The 21,620-nt window shown below is 45.3% G+C and overlaps 1 protein-coding gene across 1 annotated transcript in view; it reads left to right on the top strand.

Annotated features, from left to right (window-relative positions):
• GET1 (guided entry of tail-anchored proteins factor 1) overlaps nt 1-21,620 on the top strand; it is a 52,806-nt gene that overhangs the window by 11,323 nt on the left and 19,863 nt on the right. Inside the window, exon 3 of the mRNA XM_075593732.1 lies at nt 6,537-6,604. Within this exon, the coding sequence (XP_075449847.1) occupies nt 6,537-6,604 (68 nt within the window). The remainder of the gene's footprint in view (nt 1-6,536; nt 6,605-21,620) is intronic.

The following is a 21,620-nucleotide window of genomic DNA, read 5'->3' as shown; positions in this document are numbered from 1 at the left end:
CTTGGGGACTGGAGTTTTCTACCTTGGTGCTAAACCAGGGGTGGACAAGAGAAGGATGGGAGCAGTTTGCTTTACTAGCACCTTGGTTTCCAATGTGACATCCCTCGCTAAACTCTTTTCAGAGACAGATAAAAGAAAACGAAGTTCCAAAATATTCAGCACCCTGATTTTAGTTTGCATAGAACATACTGTACAGTACACAAGATAAAATCAAACAAGCATTATTTCCTACAGAGGCGCGAGGGCGGCCAAATCTTCAAATATTCTTTTGCTAAAAAGAATATTAATGCAACCTCAACCTATATCCTCCTATTATCAAAAATATTAAAATGACAAGCAGATATATGCGGATGCGCTAAATAAAATAAACAAATTAACACATTTTTGTATTGTTTGAATGATGTCACACATTTTGCTTATCCTGAAACTTTGAATTTAAATTAGTTGTAATTTCAAGCAGGCACAGAATACCCGGTTTATAACCATATACTGAAATGATGCATTTAACACAAGTACAGCAATTTAAAGAGCTGATAATCCCTACATTCTAATTATATTTGTCTTTGCTTTGTTTAAGCCATTCGCGAGAGATTACAACCTAAAAGGCCCAAAAATCAGCCAGTTTGGGGTTTTCAGACCAAAAATTAGCATTTTAATGAAAAAGCACAGATTTCTATCGGTGAGACTGCACTGAAGACTGTGACACTGGTCGTGCTAAAAATCATTAGGAAGGCTATGTATAAAGAATATATATTTTATATTTTTTTTAATACAAATAAAAAATGCGCATTACTTCAACAAATCTATTACTCACCTAAACTCGTTATGTTATTATTCACGTTCTTACATTTGCCGCACGGTTTCTTACCGTTTGCACGGGGTGTGTCATGTTCATGCATATGAAAGCATTGACACTTGTTTGCGTCTACTTGCATTTATCTTTAACACCAAGAAAAAATTGGCAGACAATTTTGACGCATTTATGGTGCATACATATGTGCGCCACAGACCACAGCCCAACTCCCCTCCTCCCCAAACTCTACCCGTAGCATCATTTTTGTACATTTGTGCAATCGAAAGTTGACGCACGCAGCGCCCAGCACGTACAAGTTGGTTCTGTCCATTGGCGCATGGCGATGAGCTAAATTTCTGTGTGTGCCTGTTACTACAAAATCACTTGTAGCAAAGATTTATTTATACGTAGCCCTAACACACAGATAGAAGGAAAATAAGTGAGAGTTGACATGTCCACTCAGTTGGTCCAGTAAGGAGTCTGTGTGCCTAGCACCTGCACAGTGTGTCTAGTTCAAGGCTATTCCAAAGGTGGACTGGGCTCTAGATGTGGAAAACATGGCTGGCTTTAGGCATTGCAGGGCCCAAGGCGTCTCGCTGGCAGCGGCCCCTGTGAAAAAAGCTATGGGGACTTACCTTGAAGAGCGTCCCTCTTCTAGTGGCGTCATGACGTCCGTCACCATGGCAACGCGACGCTACAGGAGGCGACCCACTCCGGAGAAGGTAAGGCCCCCCCCCCAATTCGCCACACACCTACCCACCCCTCGGTGAGAAGCGGTGTTGCCAGTCCGGGGGGGGCCCGCGGTCCGGTCGGACGGAAGTTGGATCCCGGCCCTAACAAGAGGAGGGAGTACGGGGCCCCTGAAGGAGCGGGGCTCAAGACGACCGCCCTGCTCACCTTGCCCTAGGGCTGGTCCTGTATAAATATATAGGTCAACTCTCACTCATTGTCTGTGAGTCTCACTGACAGCATCACAAGTTGTACAGATTAAAATGGAGTCTCACTAATAATACTGTTTGCATAAAAATTCCAGTTCTTGACCCAGAAAGCACAAAACTCACTGATTTCTGCCCTTGGATGTTGACATTTTTTTAGGTCCCTAGAAGAGCAAACATAAATGAGGAATAATAGAGAGCATAATAGGCTAGTGCAATTACCGAAATGATGTTTTCTTTTAACCGGAGATTGACGTGTGAGAGCATCACTCCCCCTTATACTACGTATAGTTCCACTTGGTATTGATAGAAAAATTGAATTATTTAAGGAAGCCAATCTTCTTTTATCTAAGCATAAATATTGTATACGTTTTTCTAATATATCGTTTTAAATAGAAGTCCAGTTAGTCAAGTTGCGATAGTGCAGAGTAAATGACTATTCCTTATTGGGTGATAGCTTTTTTATTTTAAGACAAGCTTTCGAGCGTGCTCTCGCTTTCTCAGGTTAAGCAGTACTTATTTACAGAAGATTGCATGAGTTTAACACAGATATAAAACCCAAGATAACAATCCTAGAGGAGAAAATAGCCTTTCCCCAATGTTGAGCCCTTCAGTGAGGATGCGGCCCACATAGCTTCTCTCTACGTCACAAAGGGGGGAAGCCCCTCTGTGCCTTAAGAAGCTCATGGTGGTGGCTCCCTCTTCCCTCAAGACTGAAAGAGGAGCTTCCCTCTTTTTATTTTGAGGGGTGACTCCCCCTCTGAACCAAAACGTCCATGGGGGGGAGGGGGAAATGCTCCCACATCTTGTGGAGCTCAGAGGGGGCGACATGCCCCTCTGGAAAGGCAGCCGCAGGGGAACAAAGGGGACTCCAAACGAAGTATGAAGTACAGATGGGGAGGGGGGGGGGACTCCTGTGAGGAGCCCTCCAAGGTCAAACGTAGATTCCTGTCTTCCGATATTGGGGGGGGGGGGGGGCCTCTGTGCCTCAAAACTTCCCTGCTGGTAGTGGTGCAAAAGAGAAGCAGGAATCACCTCTGCCTGTGTGTCTGCTCTTTACAGAGATGGGGTTAGAAATGGGTTTAGCATTAGGGTTATGAGTAGGATTAAGGTTAGGATCAGGTTTAGAAATGGGGTTAGTGATAGAATTGGTGCTGGAATTAGGGTTATGAGTTCCAATAGGGTTAGGAATTTGCGTTGGGGTAGGGTTAGAATTCATAACAAGCTTTTATTTTAGTGTAGGAATAGCGTTAATATTTGGTGGTATAGTTTATGTAAATGTTTTGGTGCAGGGCTATGATTAATATTTTTAGGTGGGTTTGGGGTTATGGTTAGTATTAATGTTTTGGCAAAGGGTTTTATGTTAATGTTTTTGTGGGAGGGTCACAAATTGTCCTTAGTTATATACATTGTGTGGTGTATTACTTACTACTGTTATTGGTTCCTGTGAGGGGTTATCCCGCCAACGCTGGGATCCCGCATGGGTGGAGGAGCTGCACGCAAGGAGAAAGAGCTGACCCCAGACTCCCAGAGGCCGAGGCTTAGGCCGCACTTATAGTGCCGGTGACGCGACGTCGCCCGAAAACAAACGCATTGCTGCCGCCAAGCACTAGTCCGCTTATAGTAAGCGCAACGGCGAAAATGCGACGGAGCAACGTCGCGAAAACTGGTAGCCGACAAAATTTGATTTTTCAAGGGCTATCGCCTTATGTGACGGCCCTTGAACCAATCAAATGCCGGGAAAGCCGCGACGACACCACCCGGCGAAATATAACTTTCGCCTGTGGCGACGTGTGACGTCACCCGTCGTGTCGCCATCGACGGCACTATAGGCGGGGCCTTAGGCTTCCTGTGAGCAGACAGGTGCAGCAGCACGTGCAGTTGCCCGAGTAGTTCCCTTAGGCACAGGGAAAGGGGGCTACATATATATATATATATATATATATATATATATATATATTATAGTAGCGCCAATTGAGGTGAATACAAAGTATATATTATATATGTGAAATTCTTAAAAATAAATAAGTACTACAAGAGGAATATCCAAAAATTTGAAAGTGAGTGGTGATAAGTGTATGGGATAACCTAGTAACAAACAATACAAATAAAACATATAATAAACCCCTCTTCCAAATGAATGTCCAAATAGGCCAATCTTTCAAGACAATTTGAAATATGGGAGTCCTGGCTGCTTTTCCAGGATGAACCACATCCAGTCAGAACGACCTAAAAAGAAAAGAAAAAGTGCACGCTCCATAGCGTATAAATTTATATTTAATTAAAATGGAGGGGGATGGACAAGGGGGGGAAACAGGCACACTTACAAATGTAGAGGAAAAAACGAATGGCGCACAGCCAGGGAGCCAGGTGTGGAGTAAAAATGCTGTTCCTTTATTAGTGCATGAAAAGAGACAAGTATACCCCCTTAGGGGACAAAGACAAGGACCTCCTACGCATTTCGGACCAACAGGTCCTTTATCAAGGAGATACTAATAAATGGAGGGGGGTGGACAAGGGGGGGGGGGGAAACAGGCACACTTACAAATGTAAGCTATAAAAACAGCATTTGTGAATAAAATATCACCGCCAACGTGTCTGCTCCGGGTAACACCGTCCTCCGATGACAGGCTCACGGCGTGAGCAGAGGGATCCAATCGGCTGGGGAATCAGACCGGAGGTGGCGTGAGGCAGCCGAGATCCTGTTACAGGCTGCCTGCTGGAAATCCTTGAGGTCTTGACGAACGCTCCGAGTCAGTTCAGACCACAACAGACTCCTGCGTGATGGCGTAGTGTCAAGTCCTACGTCCTGACGCGTTTCGTCACAGCAAGCGACTTTTTCAAAGGATAATGGGGTAGCCGATACGGGAAGTTTAAATACCCCACTGTTGCTAGGCAACATTTAGACAACAAAGGTTAGATAGCAGATATGATGATAGACAGACTAAATTAATCGAACTGATAAAAAAAAATCTTTAACAACAATAAACATTATATCAATATAAAAATAACAACAGAAAATATTTGATAAGTTAAAAGTTATTAAAAAAACAATACCCTTTCATAAAAACAGAACGCCCCCAACAATAAAAAAAATTATTTAAATTTTATTTATTTCATTTATTTTTCAATTTTTTGATTGTTGGGAGTGTTCTCGGTTTTTGTTCTGTTCTTCTATAATCCATCATTTTCAGCACTAGTCCGCAATTTGTGGATATTATATACATGTTTCTCCCGTCCTGCTTTGGACGCGTTGGGGTGTTGTGCCCTCTATCGCTGTTGGTGAGGATTCATTGTTTATTTATTTTAGTTTTCATCCATGGTGTTTATGAATGTGTATTGTATCTATCTAGTATACGATACCGTTCTGAAGTCAGGAAACAATTGCCCTAAAACAATTTAAAAAAATCATTTAAAACTGCGAAAATGGCGTCATGTGCTGAATATCTTATGTAAGGCTCCGCCATATTGCTTACGTCATAGGGAATCCCGGCTCGTACATCGCTAAGTGTAAAGCGTCCTTAGTAACCACTCTTCAGGCCGTGATGTAGCGTCCTCTGCTTGTAGTGCTTGCAGCAGGTGATTACTATGACTACCGGAGAACGCTTCACTGGTGGTGCGCATGCGCCAGGCAAGCACTACTACTTGTTAGGTACCATTGTCTACAGTTTGGGTATATATATATGTGGTGTCTCTGTCAGTCTTCCCTTACATCTCCCTGAGGAAGATCCCGGTTTGAGGACCGAAACGTTGGTCTAGATGTAACACTTTTTCACCAATACACTTGTGTTGAAAAACTACCTTTTGTGTGTTGCCTCTTGATTGCCTGATTTCGGAACGGTATCGTATACCTATATTATATTTATGGCACATGCACCTACAACTTACTTGTACCTACAGGAGTGCCAACTGCTCTATTTGACTATATATATATATATATATATATCGATATAGATATCTAATTACCCAAACCAAGGCATGGAGAAATGATGATACAGCACGCGGTAATAAATTGAACAAAAAGGATATAATTAAGTCCAACAAGAACACCACTGTTTCGGACCTGCACAGAGAACCATCCTCAGGGCGGGACTGGAACGTTGGAGTTTTTGTTGGACTTAATTATACGCTTTTTGTTCAATTTATTACCATGTGCTGTCTCATTATTTCACCATGCCTTGGTTTGGTAATGTATGTTCTTTGTGTATTATGGATATACATGCGCATAGACTTTTTGCATTTTTGTCTATTTAAAGCAGCAATACCACATTACCCTTCCCCCCCCTTCTTTTCTTTCTGATTTGTATATGTAAAGCACGTGACAATGTATAATTCTACATTCTTATCTAAACTGACAATTGTTTGGTGCTCCTGTTATAAATCTGTAAAAATCCTGACTGTGTACCTAACGCAATGTTAGTCATTCTAACTGAGCCACTGATTGAGCCACCTGTGCTGAAGCAGGGATATCCGGAAAACCTGACCTTTTGGTGGCTCTTGAGGACTGGAGTTGGCCACCCCTGGGATAAACCATTGGGCAGTCCCACCACGTCTGTGGCATAGAACCCTTACGACAGTAACTTCTCCAACAAATATCTGCTGCTTTTGGAAATATTTGATGTGGTCCAACTGGGGCCAGAGTACCATTTGTACAGCATTTTGTATGGATTTTTCCAAAATTCTTGTGGATATTGAAGAATTGCTTATTATTTCCCATATGTTAGACCACTGCAGGCATTTCTGTCTCCCGCTGTCTCAGAATTTCTCTCTAATGATCGATAACGACGTTATGTTTTTTCCGTTTACAGTAAAAGCAAGAACAGGCCAACTAGCAAAAATCAAGTGGGTTATCAGCATTGTGTTTTACGTGGTACAGGTAAGTGAGTGGTGAATGTCTTTGTAAATGTATTTAGTAGAAATAGCCATATTAGTCCAGTTGTGTTTTTACAGAATAAATGAGTACTTCAGTATTAGATGATACCTTATTTGGACTAACAAATGATATTATAAGACACGCTTTGGAGAGATTACTTCTTGAAAGCTTGTCTTATAATATCAATTGTTAGTCCAAATAAAAAAAAGCTATCACCTAATACAGCTCAACCCCGTAATAACGCGATTCGTTACAACGCGAATCCGCTTATAACGCGATGCAAGCGCGGCTCCCAATTTTCGTATTTATGAATACTTTACAAAACCATTATTGGAGTCTTAAATACTTTATTGTACAATGCATACAATCGTACATTATTTCTAACGCGATCCGCTTATAGCGCGATGTGATTCTTTGGACCCCAAGAACAGCGTTATAAGGGGGTTGAGCTGTACTGAAGTACTCCTTTACTTTGTAAATGTAAGACGATTATAATAGTCTGTATTAAAACGTGTTTACCGGCTTGGCTGTGTGACGTGTAGGAAAGGTGTTTGTCTGGTGTATCCCATTTGCCGTAGCTCCGTTGGCAGAAAAGTGTACGAAATGTTAAGACCAAGCAGATTTTTCTGCGGCTGAACAAAGGGATGTACATTGTAGCGTTGCAGACTTGGATACAGCCTATGTCTTATATGCTAAGGTCATGTAACTGTATATGATCCAGGAGTTCTAAATGCTTGCAAATTCGTGAAGTACTATACTTTGTAAGTAGATGTAACCCAAATGACTTTATAATACTCTTGTGTCCCTTATACTGCCATTTGTTTTGGATTTGTTACATTTGGAGACCTAGTTGAAGAGCCCTGTCCTATTATATTATGTGTGCTACAGTGATCTTTAACGGCTTGTTAATGAGTGGAAAATGTGCTTACAATAAAATATGTAAGCAGATTAGAACATGCTCTGTTCCCAGCATGATGGGGTTAACTTTGGCTGACTGCAGCTTCCAGGGGGAACCAGTAAACCTGGGCTGCAAGGTTTAAAAAGGCAGCCTGAGAATACAGCCAGTCTCTTAGACAGAGGGCTGAGAGAACACTGTCAGCCTGAGAATACAGCCAGTGTCTCACACAGGGCTGAGAGAACACTGTCAGCCTGAGAATACATTCAGTGTCTCACACAGGGCTGAGAGAACACTGTCAGCCTGAGAATACATTCAGTGTCTCACACAGGGGCTGAGAGAACACTGTCAGCCTGAGAATGCAGCCAGTGTCTCACACAGGGCTGAGAGAACACTGTCAGCCTGAGAATACATTCAGTGTCTCACACACAGGGCTGAGAGAACACTGTCAGCCTGAGAATACATTCAGTGTCTCACACAGGGGCTGAGAGAACACTGTCAGCCTGAGAATACAGTCAGTGTCTCACACACAGAGGCTGAGAGAACAATGTAAACCTGAGAATACAGCCAGTGTCGCACACAGAGGCTGAGAGAACACTGCCAGCCTGAGAATACAGTCAGTGTCTCACACACAGGGCTGAGAGAACACTGTCAGCCTGAGAATGCAGTCAGTGTCACACACACCGGGCTGAGAGAATACTGTCAGCCTGAGAATTCAGCCAGTATCTCTCACACAGAGGCTGAGAGTACACTGTCAGCCTGAGAATACAGTCAGTGTCTCACACAGGGCTGAGAGAACACTGTCAACCTGAGAATAAAGCCATTTTCTCTCACACAGAGGGCTGAGAGCACTGTGAGCCTAGAATCCTGAGACACTGGAAACCTAACATGGAAAAGGACTGTGCTTGTCAGGTTACTATAACTAACTACCCATTGAACCTCTATGAAACATTCTGATGTTTAACTGGGACTACCAGCTTAGCTGGCCAGTGATAGTAATGTACTCCTGCTACAATATACTGTATATATATATATTTATGCAGTGGCGAGAAAACGTTTGTGAACCCCTTAGAATTTTCACATATTTCAAACCTAAAATGTTATTAGATCTTAATTTAAGTCCTAATAATAGATAAAAAATAACCTGATCAAACAAATTACACAAAAATATGATACTTTTTCAACATTTATTTCCCTACAAATGATTCAACATTCAATATCCATGTGTGAAAAAGTATGTGTACTTTTTAAATCAGTACCTGGTGGCACCCCCTTGAGCAGCAATGACTTCAACTAAGCGTTTCCTGTAACTGCTGGTCAGTCTCTCACATCGGTTTTGAGGCATTTTGGCCCATTGTTCCTTCCAGAACTGTTTCAACTGTGACATTTGAGGGCTTCCTTGCATGGACAGCTCACTTCAGGTCCTGCCACAACATTTCGATGGGATTTAGGTTCGGACTTTGACTAGGTCATTCTAAAATGCAGAATTACTTCCTCTGCAGCCATTCTTTTGTGATGTGCTTGTATGTTTAGGATCATTGTCTTACTGCATGACACACTTTCGCTTCAGCTTCAGCTCACAGATGGGTGGCTTGACAATGATGGCAAGTTGTCCAGGTCCAGAGGCCGCAAAACAGCCCCAAACCATCACACTGCCACCACCATGCTTGACGGTTGGGATGAGGTTCTTCTGTTCAAACACAGTTTTCGGTTTTCGCCAGTTTGGTTTTCGCCAAACATAACGTTTCTCATTGAGGCCAAACAGTTCTACCTTTGACTCGTCTGTCCAGAGAACGCTATTCCAGAAGTCTTGTGGATCATCTATGTGCTCTTTGACGAACTTCAGATGGGCAGCAATGTTCTTTTTAGAGAGCACTGTTTTCCTCCTGGCTATCCTTCCATGAACACCATTCTTGTTTAGGCTTTTTCTGATAGTTGAGTCATGAACAATCACATTAGCCAAGGCGAGAGTGGCCTGCAGATCATTGGATGTTACGCTGGGGTTCTTTGTGACTTCCTGGATGATTTGTTGGTTTGTTACTGGAGAAATTTTGGTAAGATGACAGCTACTGGGTAGAGTAACTGTGGTCTTGAATTTTCTCCATTTGTAGAACATCTGTCTGAAAGTGGATTGGTGGAGCCCCAAATCCTTAGAAATGGTTTTGTACTCCTTTCTAAACTGATGAGCAATAACTGCTTTTCTGCAGTCCCCTGAGATTTCTTTTGATCGTGGCATGAAGTGTTTCTACACAACTGTATGGTTTAAACATCTGAATCAAATTATCCCCTGATAAAACCAACTTACTTTTCTACATACCCTGACTCTTAATTAGAAACTGCTTGTCTAACTCATACATCATTTTGTTTCAAAAGATATAGAATTGGTTAATATAAACCCTATTGGATATTTACGAAAAGAGTGTTTTTTATTCAGGAAGGTTATCATGAAAAAACTATCAGAAAAAGACTGAACAAGAATGGTGTTCATGGAAGGATATCCAGGAAGAAACCACTGCTCTCTAAAAGAATGTTGCTACCCCTCTGAAGTTCGCCAAAGAGCACATAGATGATTCACAAAACTTCTGGAACAATGTTCTCTAGACAGACGAGTCAAAGGTAGAACTTTTTGGCCCCAATGAGAAATGTTATTTTGGGCGAAAACGAAACACTGCGTTCGAACAGAAGAACCTCATCACAACCGTAAAGCATGGCGGTGGGAGTGTGATGGTTTGGGGTTGCTTTGCTGCCTCAGGACCTGTACGGATTGCCATTATTGACACAACTATGAATTCTGCATTGCATCAGGAGATTCTAGAGGAGAATATCAGGCCATCCCGTCAATGAGCTGAAGCTGAACCGAAAGTGGGTCACTGAGTTAAAGCAGTTCTCTAAGAGGAATGTGACAAAATTCCTCAAAACCGATGTGAGAGACTGACCACCAGTAACAGGAAACGCTTAGTTGAAGTCATTGGTGCTCAAGGGGGCGTCACCAGGTACTGAATCTAAAGGTTCACATACTTTTCCACACATGGATATTGAAAGTTGAATCAGTTGTGGATAAATAAATGTTGAAAAAGTATCATGTTTTTTTGTAATTTGTTTGATCAGGTTTTCGTTATCTATTATGAGGAGTTAGATTAAGATCTAATAACATTTTAGGATTGAAATATGGGAAATACGTGAAAATTCAAAAGGGTTCACAAAGTTTTTCTTGCCACTGTAAGGCCGCGCGTATAGGGCCCGCGACGGCGATGCGTGACATCGCTGTCGCCAATAGCGAAAGCTGTATTTCGCTTTGCGGCGGCGTCGCGAGCGACCAGGCCATTGATTGGTTCAGGGGCTGTCACATGAGGCGACAGCCCCTGAAAAATCAAATATTGACGGCTTAAAATATTCGCGTAACCCCGCTAACTATAAGCGCACGCGTCTGCAACAATGCATTTGTTTCCGGGCGACATCGCGTCGCCGGCACTATAAGCGCGGCCTAAGTGTGTGTATATAGGAGGACTCGGGCCCCGCCTCAGCAGTATGTGTATATAGGAGGACTCGGGCCCCGCCTCAGCAGCCGAGTGCCTGGAACCTCACGGCGTGCTCCAATCCAGACAGCAGCAGCACAGAGAGAACAGGAAACGGAGGGCGGTGCACAGCCGAAGAAAATTCCCCCAGGCAAGGAAGTCTAACTACCGTGTCAGTATCCTACAATACTGGTGGACACATACTCTCGCGGGATTACAACCAGGAGGAGGTCAGGTGCGCGCGCACCCTCCTGGCATCCACGACAGGAGTGTGTTGGACACCACACACGGTACACATCTACGGAGGCTCCATCGGGTGATAGTAAAGACTATTTATTGTCTGATTTTATTTTGCACAATGTAAATGTCCGTGATTCATCTGCACGTTTATTTTATTATTAAATTACAGTATTATGCTATGGGAGCCACGCTGTCTTCTTTTCGTTCTACAGATCAAGAGGAAGGTGTTTTTTTCCTGAAGACGCAGCGACACCCAGTAGCTGTTGAAAGACACTTTTATTTTTCATTTTATTTTTTCACCTTATCTTTTGGGGCTTTTTTAACCCTTTCCTTTTCCCCATTCCCTCCCCTTTTCATTTACCCTCCCCTTCCAGTGTTTGTGTTGTATGCACTTCCATGTTTTATCCCTAGCAGTCACCTTGTACACACAGGTATTATTAGTGTTTTCAGGTGGACATTTATTTGTGTGCAATCATCACCCTTGTGGTCTGGTATTCCGGCTAGCGCAACAGTGTTTTTTTCTTGCTTTATATATATATATATATATATATATATATATATATATATATATATATATATATATATATATTAGAAAAAGAAAAGAAAAAAAGCGCCTGATCCTTGTGTAAAATCAGATGAACATTTTAATAAATCATGGACAAGACAAATGCACACTTACAATTTGTCTGATAAAAACAGGCATTTTATGGGACCTGCCCATGCACCAAATGAAGACTCCACGGTCACCTCCGCTCTGCAATCTCCAGATTAGTTCTTTGTCCCCTGATGAAATCCGCAAAGGCGGAAGAAACGCGTAGGGACAGTTTACATTGAAACTACGGTGGCTGACCTGCCTTGGCACCAGAGAGAGATCATGGAGACGCAAGTAAAGTCCTTCCGGGTTCCAGTACCACATGCGTGTGAGCAATGGCGGACGCACGCTGCTGAGAAGCTCCTTACAAGTGGTTAATATCCATCCTGGAGAAAACGGCGTTCTCAAATACTGGACAAAGAACTAATCTGGAGATTGCAGAGCGGAGGTGACCGTGGAGTCTTCATTTGGTGCATGGGCAGGTCCCATAAAATGCCTGTTTTTATCAGACAAATTGTACAGTAAGTGTGCATTTGTCTTGTCCATGATTTATTAAAATGTTCATCTGATTTTACACAAGGATCGGGCGCTTTTTCCCTTTTCTTTTTCTAATAGGTACTATGGGAACTTGGTGAGCCCAAGAAGAAGCAGCCTGGACCTTTGTTTTATTTATTCATGGACTTCATTTGGACTTAAGTATTTTTTATAGTTCATTGTTTGTAATTTTATGCTATATTTTGCAATTAATATTTAACAGATTATTGCAACATTCTTTTTCACATTTTTGCACATTTTTTACAATTTTTTTGTTTGGTTTTTATATGTTTTTTTATGTATATTACATTTTTATAATTAACATTTTTTCTCATATAGGCTAGCACTAGTTGGTTCATGTAACTATCTTAATCAATATTGGTATTTGGTGCAACATTTTGGCACACGTCACCAGCAGGGCAGCAATTTGGGTGTGCTGGAAAAAGGTGCGCTGTCTTTAAAACTGTTCATATATATATACTAGCTGATATACCCGGCGTTGCCCGGAGGCCGTGAGGGGGGGTGTGAAAGGCAGGGGGGTGTGTGAAAGGCAGGGGGGGGCGTGAAAGGCAGGGGGGGGGGCGTGAAAGGCAGGGGGGGGCGTGAAAGGCAGGGGGGGTGGCGTGAAAGGCAGGGGGGGGCGTGAAAGGCAGGGGGGGGCGTGAAAGGCGGGGGGGGGCATGAAAGGCAGGGGGGGCGACACACACACACAGTGTGACACACACACACAGTGTCACACACACACACACACACACACACACACACACACACACACACACACACACACACACACAGTGTCACACACACACAGTGTCACACACACACAGTGTCACACACACACACAGTCACACACACACTGTCACACAGACACACAGTGACACACACACACACACACACGTCACCTAGAGCGACACACACGCGACACCTACCTCTACTTCCGGCCGCCGCCATCTTCTCACTCGGCGCCGCGAGGGAAGAAGGGTGTCCTTCCGGTTGCGCCGCCATCTTAGGCGCCGCGAGGGAGGAAGGGGGTCCGCTGCCTGTTCCCCCGCCGGGGATGGAGATGAGGGGAGCGCCGGGAGAGGTGAGCGGAGGGGGTGTAATGTGCGCGCGTGTGCACAGGGACAATAAAGGTAATGGACGCGTGCGGGCGGTGTAATGTGCGCGGCGGCGGGCATATATGAGCGCTTTAGACGGGCATGTGGCCAGAGAGCGGGATGAAAAGAGATGATGTGCACAGGGACAATAAAGGTAATGGGTGAGTGTGAATGTGTGGAATGTGTAAGATGTGTGTGTGTGTACACAGGGGTGAGAGTGTGTGTGTGTGTGTGTGTGTGTGTACACAGGCCTGACAGTGTGTGTGTGTGTGTGTGTGTGTGTACAGGTTGTTGTTTGACAGGGGTGAGTGTGAATGTGTGTGTACACAGGGGTGACAGTGTGTGTGTGTGTGTGTACAGGGTTGAGTGTGAGTGTGTGTACAGTGTTGAGTGTGACACTGAGTGTGTGAGTGTGAGGGGGTGACTGTGTGTACAGGGTTGTGTGTGAGTGTGGGGGGTGACAGTGTGATATGTCAACTTACCAAGGAGTCCTCAGAGGTTCTGGGCGTGTGGTGTGACTGCAAGTGTGTGAGAGTGAAGGAGGTGATGTCACAGTGGGGCGTACCTCTTGGCCAATGAGAGTCACGGACCAATCAGATTCACCGCAGATAGCACTAACCTCACTAACCATTCGATTTTATATATTAAGATATACACACACACACACACACACACACACACACACTTGCAGTAGTAGGCACTGATCAAGTATATACAAACATAATTAACGTTACTTACCTTGTCATGGGTGTCTGCGCGGATGTCGTAGTCCACCTATGCGAGCGAAGTATACAAACAAAAGAAAATGGTTGTTCCCAGCACTCCTCTTCAGTTAAAAAAAACATTTTCTTTATTCAATCAGAAGATACAGTACACAAATTAAAAGTGGCCGACGTTCCCGACCACCCGAGTGGTCATAGAACCCGGGTGGTCATAGAACCCGGGTGGTCATAGAACCTGGGTGGTCATAGAACCCGGGTGGTCATAGAACCTGGATGGTCCGGAACACTTTAAATTTGTGCAGTTTAGTGTATGTTCTGACAGATCGGATAGAGAAAATATTTTTACCTGAAGAAGAGTGCTGCAAACCCCCCATTTTCTTTATACATTTATTATCTTATTCAGACTGATTTCTGTATGAGATTAGAGACTAGGGCAGATTTGTGTCACAACACCAGTGCTAGCAAATGTCAAATAAAATCACAGCAGGAAGCATCAAACTGTTAAAATGTGTCATCAAACAAGTATGTGTTAGATACAATCAAGCAGTTCTTTTTAGGAGGTGATATAATAAAGATGTATGAACCCAAACACAAGGGGGGAGATGTAACACGGTAAAGAAACTGCTCATAAACGTTTGCTTTGACCCGTTGCCCCATTTTCGGCTGGCGTTTGCGACAAACGCAAGAAGTTGTTTCCCACATTTGACGAATGTTGTTGGCCAGAAAAGTTTACGCCGCCTCAGACCTGGCAGAAGTTTTTGGACGTAAATACAAGATACAAAAGCAACGCACAGAATAACACATCTCGTTATCATCTGTGCGCGTCATGCAACTCCCCCCTAATTCTTCCTATTAAGACCCCCCCCAACTTCCAACACGAAGCCAAGACTTTGATCCATCGACGCAAGGAACCACAAGAAGAAAATGATGCAATTTGTGTACATTTTGCCTCAAATTTGCCCTAATTGATCACCCCTCCAATTAATCTGTTTGACGTAACCTCGCACTCAAAACCGCCACACCGTGACCTCTAATCAATATTTCAGGATATTGTATTTTTATTTAGATAGCCCCAACTATGCATGAAGCCCGTTACCCAGATATTATATAAGACAGCGGTCCTCAAGCCCTCCCCCAAATGGTCAGGTTTGAAAGATTTCCCTGCTTCAGCACAGGTGGCTCAGTCAAAGATCCACTGATTGAGCCACCTGTGTTTACGCAGGCATATCCTGAAAACCTGACCTGTTGGGGCGTCTTGAGGACTGGAGTTGAGAACCCCTGATATAAGATATAATACATGGAGGAGTAAGGCTGAGTCCAGGGTCAGCGCTTAGGCGCTGACCCGTGCTGAGGCGCGCTGACGCTTGTCAGTGAGCCCCTGCAGCCACAATGAGAGCGGCTGTAGCAGGGGCTCGCGCACGAGTCCGCAGGCGTGCGGAGGCGTAGGTCTTATACAATTTTTAGTTTTTCGCGCTCCTGGGCACGCAGGGCCGGTCACGTGAGCGGTTCACCCAATGAGGGCGAACCAGCTCCGTGGCGTCACTGGCCCGCCCCCCCCGGACACGCCCCCTGACGGCGCGCGAACTAAGGCCAGGGAAAGCACCCGCTTTCCCTCAGCCTCAGCGCGCCTCCGCACGGCTGCAGTCTCTATGGACTCAGCCTAATACAGAATAGAACAGCACAAAAAGAAATGAGGGCAGAGTCCTGAGACTGTTTTGCGAAAATGAATGGCGTTTAACACCTGAGTAAGTAAAGATGGCTTCCCAGGATATTGAAGCCTATAGGCTGCCTCCATAATTGACCAGTCCAAGGGTATCTAACTTGGTTATATGAAAGTAATTCACAGTAGCAAACGCTTAAAGCCGAGTCCATAGACGGACAGGCCGTGCTGAGGCGTGCTGACGCTCCGTGCTGAGCCCCTGAATCCTCAATGAGGATGCCTTGAGAGGGGGCTCACGCGAGCGTCCGCAGGCGTGCTGACGAGTTGGAGGTTTCAGCCGAGCGCCAAGCTGTTTTTCAGTGCGCTGTCGGCTGAAAACCTCCAATCACAGCACAGCAGCGTCAACGTCACGGCGCCGTGACATTGACGTCAGTGCGTCGCGGGCAATTGGCCCAGCGACGTCACTGCCCCGCCTCCAACCACCTCCCCCCGGCTCCCTTCGCGCACGCTGGCTCGCCTGCAAGTCCGTGCAATCGCGCTGACTGAAGCAGACGAGCCTCAGCGTTAGCGCGCCTCCGCTCTCCCCACCCCTCTATGGCCCGGGCCTAAGGCTGAGTCCATAGAAGGCACGTCCGTGCTGAGCCGTGCGGACGCGCCGCGCTGAGCCCCTGCATCCTCCATGAGGATGTCTTTAGAGGGGGCTCACGCGAGCGTCCGCAGGCGTGCTGAGGCGCTGGATTTTTCAGCCGACAGCCAAACTGTTTTTCAGAGCGCTGTCGGCTGAAAACATCCAATCAGCGCAGAACAGCGTCAACGTTATGGCGCCGTGACGTCGGCGCCGTGACGTTGACGTCGGTGCGTCGCGGGCGATTGGCCCAGTGACGTCACTGCCCTGCCTCCCTCAGTCTCCCCCCGCCTCCCGATCGCGCCCGCTGGCTCGCCTGCATGGGCATGAAATCGCGCAGATTTCAGCAGGCGAGCCTCAGCGTCAGCGCGGCTCAGCACTGCTCCCCCCTCTATGGCCCCAGCCTTAGATCACACCTACATGCTGACCCAGTCTTGTCGCTCCTGCTTACAATGTTGCGAGTATCCTCCCTAATTTTACACCCCCGGTGGTAACCTTTCTATGTAGTTCATCGAAGCAGAAGAAAATGCCCTTCTCATTTTTCATCCCAATCATTGGGGAATTCTCCAGTACAAGGGGTGTGAGATGGTTGAGTGCTTTCACTGTAGTGCTATCTGTACATTTTGCCAAGTGGCACTATTACAAGTAGCGTTATTTTGCTGTGCGGACATTGGCAGGCACGTCGGCTGTCACTGATTTTCTGTGAATATCGCCGATTTGGAGTCATTGTTAGCATTTTCAGTCTCACACTTCAGTAGTCTCCCTGATAGAAATCAGCACTTTTCCATTATTTTGTCACCAAGTCTCACTGATTCCAGTTTTCTTTAAATAAAAGCAGCAATCCCAACCCCCCCAATTTTGTTTTACGTTTAATATATATATATATTTTTTTTTTTTTACTTTATATGAACCAGGGGGTTCCCGGAGCTGAACTATGGAGGACTTCTGCCAGTACAGAAAAACAAAGATGGCTGCGGGGTAACCTGGACTGGAGTTGGCCACCCCTGCTGAGGTGTACACTGATCCTGAGTATCCCCTTCCAGCGTTCAGCGTTCGGCACTCCTCTATAAATAATATATGATTTATTCGCTGCTTTCCCTCTCCCTATGCCGTGATGCCGCTTTCCCCATGCTGGAGACAATGTTAATCCCGACCCGGCACATGGAGTCCAGTTCTGCTCTAGCACTGGAAAAACGGTTTAACGGCATACTGATTAAGGGCCAAAACATTTCACTCTTTTTCCATTGTCCAGGAAAAGTTTGATTTTCATGACATGATTCCTCACACACCGTGTGAGTGGATTTCTGGTGTGTTTGTGGGGACAGAAGGGCTTCATCGGACGATCTGTTGTGTTGCCTAGTTAGTTTGTTTTTAGTACATGTAGTCGTGGGACATTCAAGATAATCCCTTGGCTGCTTCAGGGGCCAGACGCTTCATTGCTCTGGAATGAGTAGGAGGTCCCTCCGGTATCAGAGGTTGCATTGCTGTGCTCCTGAAACCAAGCATTTCAGGGGGAGCCATCTGAATATATACAGGCAGTCCTCGTTTTACAACGCTTCGCTTTACAACGAATGGCTTATCCAACGCTATGCAATGCATACCTATGTTCATTTTTACAACGCCAAAACGGCTTATCTAACGCTCTTACGACGCTTTGCAAAGTTGTTTGTTTATGTGTATAGAATATATATTATATAATATAATATTATACCATCTAATATATTATATTATTATATTTTATGTTATATTATATATATAATACAGTATATACACTATATAATTTATGTGTGTGCTGCATTTGTATTGTATTGTATGTCTTTATTTATATAGCGAAATTTAATGTACATAGCGCTTCACAGTAGTAATACATGTGGTAATCAAATAAATAACAGATAATATAAATAACAGATCATGGGAATAAGTGCTTTAGACATAAAAGTAACATTAAGGAAGAGGAGTCCCTGCCCCGAGGAGCTTACAGTCTAATTGGTAGGTAGGGAGAACGTACAGAGACAGTAGGAGGGAGTTCTGGTAAGTGCGTCTGCAGGGGTCCAAGCTTTATGTATCATGTGTGCATATCTTATTGCCTGCATAAAATATTTGGTGTATTTTAGTGTTAAAAATGCCTTCAGGAACGGAACCTTTCATTTAAACAGTGTTCCTATGGGAAAACATGTTTCGCTTTAAGACGTTTCGCTATCCAACGCCATTTTGAGTAACGCATTGTGTCGGATAACCGAGGACTGCCTGTAGTAGAAATCTGTCATACACATTTGGGACAATATATATATACACACACATATATAATTATAATTAATACACCTAATAAACATATAACTATATGTATTTATATACATATGTATACAAACAGATAACACGTGTGTATACACACACACATATTTAGTTCTTTTTTTTTAACATTCTGATTAGACGCTTTATGGTGAAATTTTCAAGTACTTTTCTTCTGATAAAATGGTGTTCAAGTTGTGTTTTTTAGCCTGTGTCCTGTGTAAACTTATGTAGGTTGCCAGGGATCAACGTACAAATTTGGGTGATTGAGAATATCTTACTTATAATTTGTTGTTTTTTACACACACACACACACACACACACACACCACCCCCCTCCCCCTAGTTGAGTGATAGTGTCTTTAGACATGAACTAATATTATTGATGCTGGGTCTTCATGGGAATCATTAGAGAGTATGTTCCTGATGATACTTTCTCCTCTGCCTAAGGCCGCGTCCATGTTTAGTGTTTGCGGGCTGAGGCGCGCTTCCGCTCGGCACTGAGCCCCTATAGCTGCAATGAGAGTGGCTTTAGTAGGGGCTCGCCTACGCTTCCGCAAGCGCGCGGAAGCGTAGGTCTTAGGTAAATTTTAAATCTTCGCGCTTGCCGGAGCGCAGGCCGGTCACGTGAGCGGTTCGCCCAATGAGCTTTTGTACCCGGCTTCGCCCGGAGAATGTAATACTGAATACATGTAAACCCGTCCCCCCATCCCCCTCTCCCGCTGGCGGCACCTTTCCCCGGCCCCCCGTCTCCCCCCTCGCGGCTGGATGTAGTGCGTGGTGAGATTTGTGTCTGTGTGTGTGTCTCTGTCTCTCTGTCTGTCGGTGTGTGTCTCCTCCCACTGCCGGGAACATGTCCCCGGCCCCTCCCCACCCCGCTGGCGGCACATCTCCCTGCGCTGCTGTGGCATGTCCCCTTGCTGCCAAATCTGCAGCAGAATGTCCAGTGAAAGTTTCGTTGTGCCCCATGGTGCCGTTTCTGAGATTTCGATGCTTCGGACAAACATACAAACAAACAGACGGAATTCAACGTAGAATTATAGTATGTATGTATATATGTATGTATAGATGTGTGTGTGTGTATGTATGTATATATATATATATATATATATACATACAGTCACACACTGTGTCACACACACACACAGTAACACACACACAGTGACACACAGTGTCACACACACACAGTGTCACACACACACAGTGCAACACACACACCCACAGTGTCACACACAGTGTCACACACAGTGGTACACACAGGCACAGGGACACTGCTTCACGGAGCCCCGGCTGAGAATCACATTCACTGCACATGACACGCACAGCTCCGTCACAGGCAAGCACACGCCCCCTCTCTTAGTAGCCACGCCCCTCTGTTCCAGCACTAAGGTTTTTGCTGGACATTAGAATGTCCATAACTTGGCTGGTGAGTGACATGTGAAGCCCAAAATAGTTGCGTTGACTGACAAATTCGCAGCAGAACGTACAGTGAAAGTTTCGTGGTGCTACTTGGTGCCGTTTGTGAGATTTCGATGCTTCTGACATACAAACAGAATCCAACTTAGAATTATAGTATAGATTAATAGGCGTGTCAATGTAGGCCCTAAAGCCATACTCTTAGTGTCACATTGGCAAACACTTAAGAGTAGTGATGTGCCGAGTACCTGGAAATTACCCGGCATACATGGCACTAATTTAATTACCGGGACCCGGCACCAGCGGGCTGGACCTAGTCCCGGGTAATTTCCTTTCTGCTCTGCTCCCTCGGTCCTCTTCTTGGAGAACGGCAGGAGAAAACTTACCTGCAGCCTGCGGCGGAGGGTGAGGAGGATCACGGCGACATCGTGGGAGCAGCGGCAGACATCCCGGTGGTGGCGGTGGCAGCAGAGGACGTCCTTGTTGAGCCGCTGGGAGCAGCAGAGGACATCCTAACTGCTGGTGCCGGTGGGAGCCGGGAAACATGTGACCGGAGCAGGAACGTTACTATTGGACAGCCAGCTCCTCCCCGGCTGTCCAATAGTAACGCTCTTGCTCCGGTCACATGTTCCCCGGCTCCCACCGGCATCAGCTGTGATAGGAAGTGTTCTGCTACTCGAGCGGCTCAACAAGGACGTCCTTGGCTGCCTCCGCCACCGGGATGTCTGCCGCTGCTGTCACAATGTCGCCGTGGTTCTCCTCAGCCACTGCAGCGATCTTCCTCACCCTCCGCCGCCGGCTGCAGGTGAGCCAAAGCTATCCGGCCCGCAGATTTCTGGGACCCCTCAGATTCGGAGATAATGTGGATGCTTCCCATTACTCGACAGCACTGCCATCTTTTTCCTCCCTGCATGTACTGGCCAAAACACAAAAATAAGTGTCCCTTTACCCAGGTGGCGGTTCCCAGAGCTAGGGTTGCCATGTGGCTTCTCCAAAAATACTGGACACAATGGTGAAAGGTGCGATGTGCTCGACAGACACACACCCTCTCATCGCTCCATGCTGTTTCCTCCTCTCCTTGACCCCACCCCCAGGCTCCAGACACCATCTCCTGATTGGCTTTATTACCCAGCAGCAGCCAGTCATGATGGAGGAAGCTGCCCAGCTTCCTAGCAACAGCCCTGCTCTCTCCCTGCTCAGGGAAATCCATCCAACAAAGCCGAATTAAAAAAGGCAATCCCAAGTAGGATACACACACGATAAATAATCTATACAATTTAGATCAGGAGGAGACAACTTCAGTCCTCAAGGGCCACCAACAGGTCAGGTTTTAAGGATACCCCTGCTTCAGCACAGGTGGCTAAATCAGGGGGTTGGTCGTTGACTGAGTCACTCGCGTGCTGGAGCAGGGATATCCTAAAAACCTGACCTGTTG

The sequence above is a fragment of the Ascaphus truei genome, chromosome 3 (genome assembly GCF_040206685.1).
Source record: "Ascaphus truei isolate aAscTru1 chromosome 3, aAscTru1.hap1, whole genome shotgun sequence".
Taxonomy (NCBI): Eukaryota; Metazoa; Chordata; class Amphibia; order Anura; family Ascaphidae; genus Ascaphus; species Ascaphus truei.
Note: the sequence above shows the minus strand (reverse complement) of the source record. Positions and strands in the feature narration are given on the sequence as shown.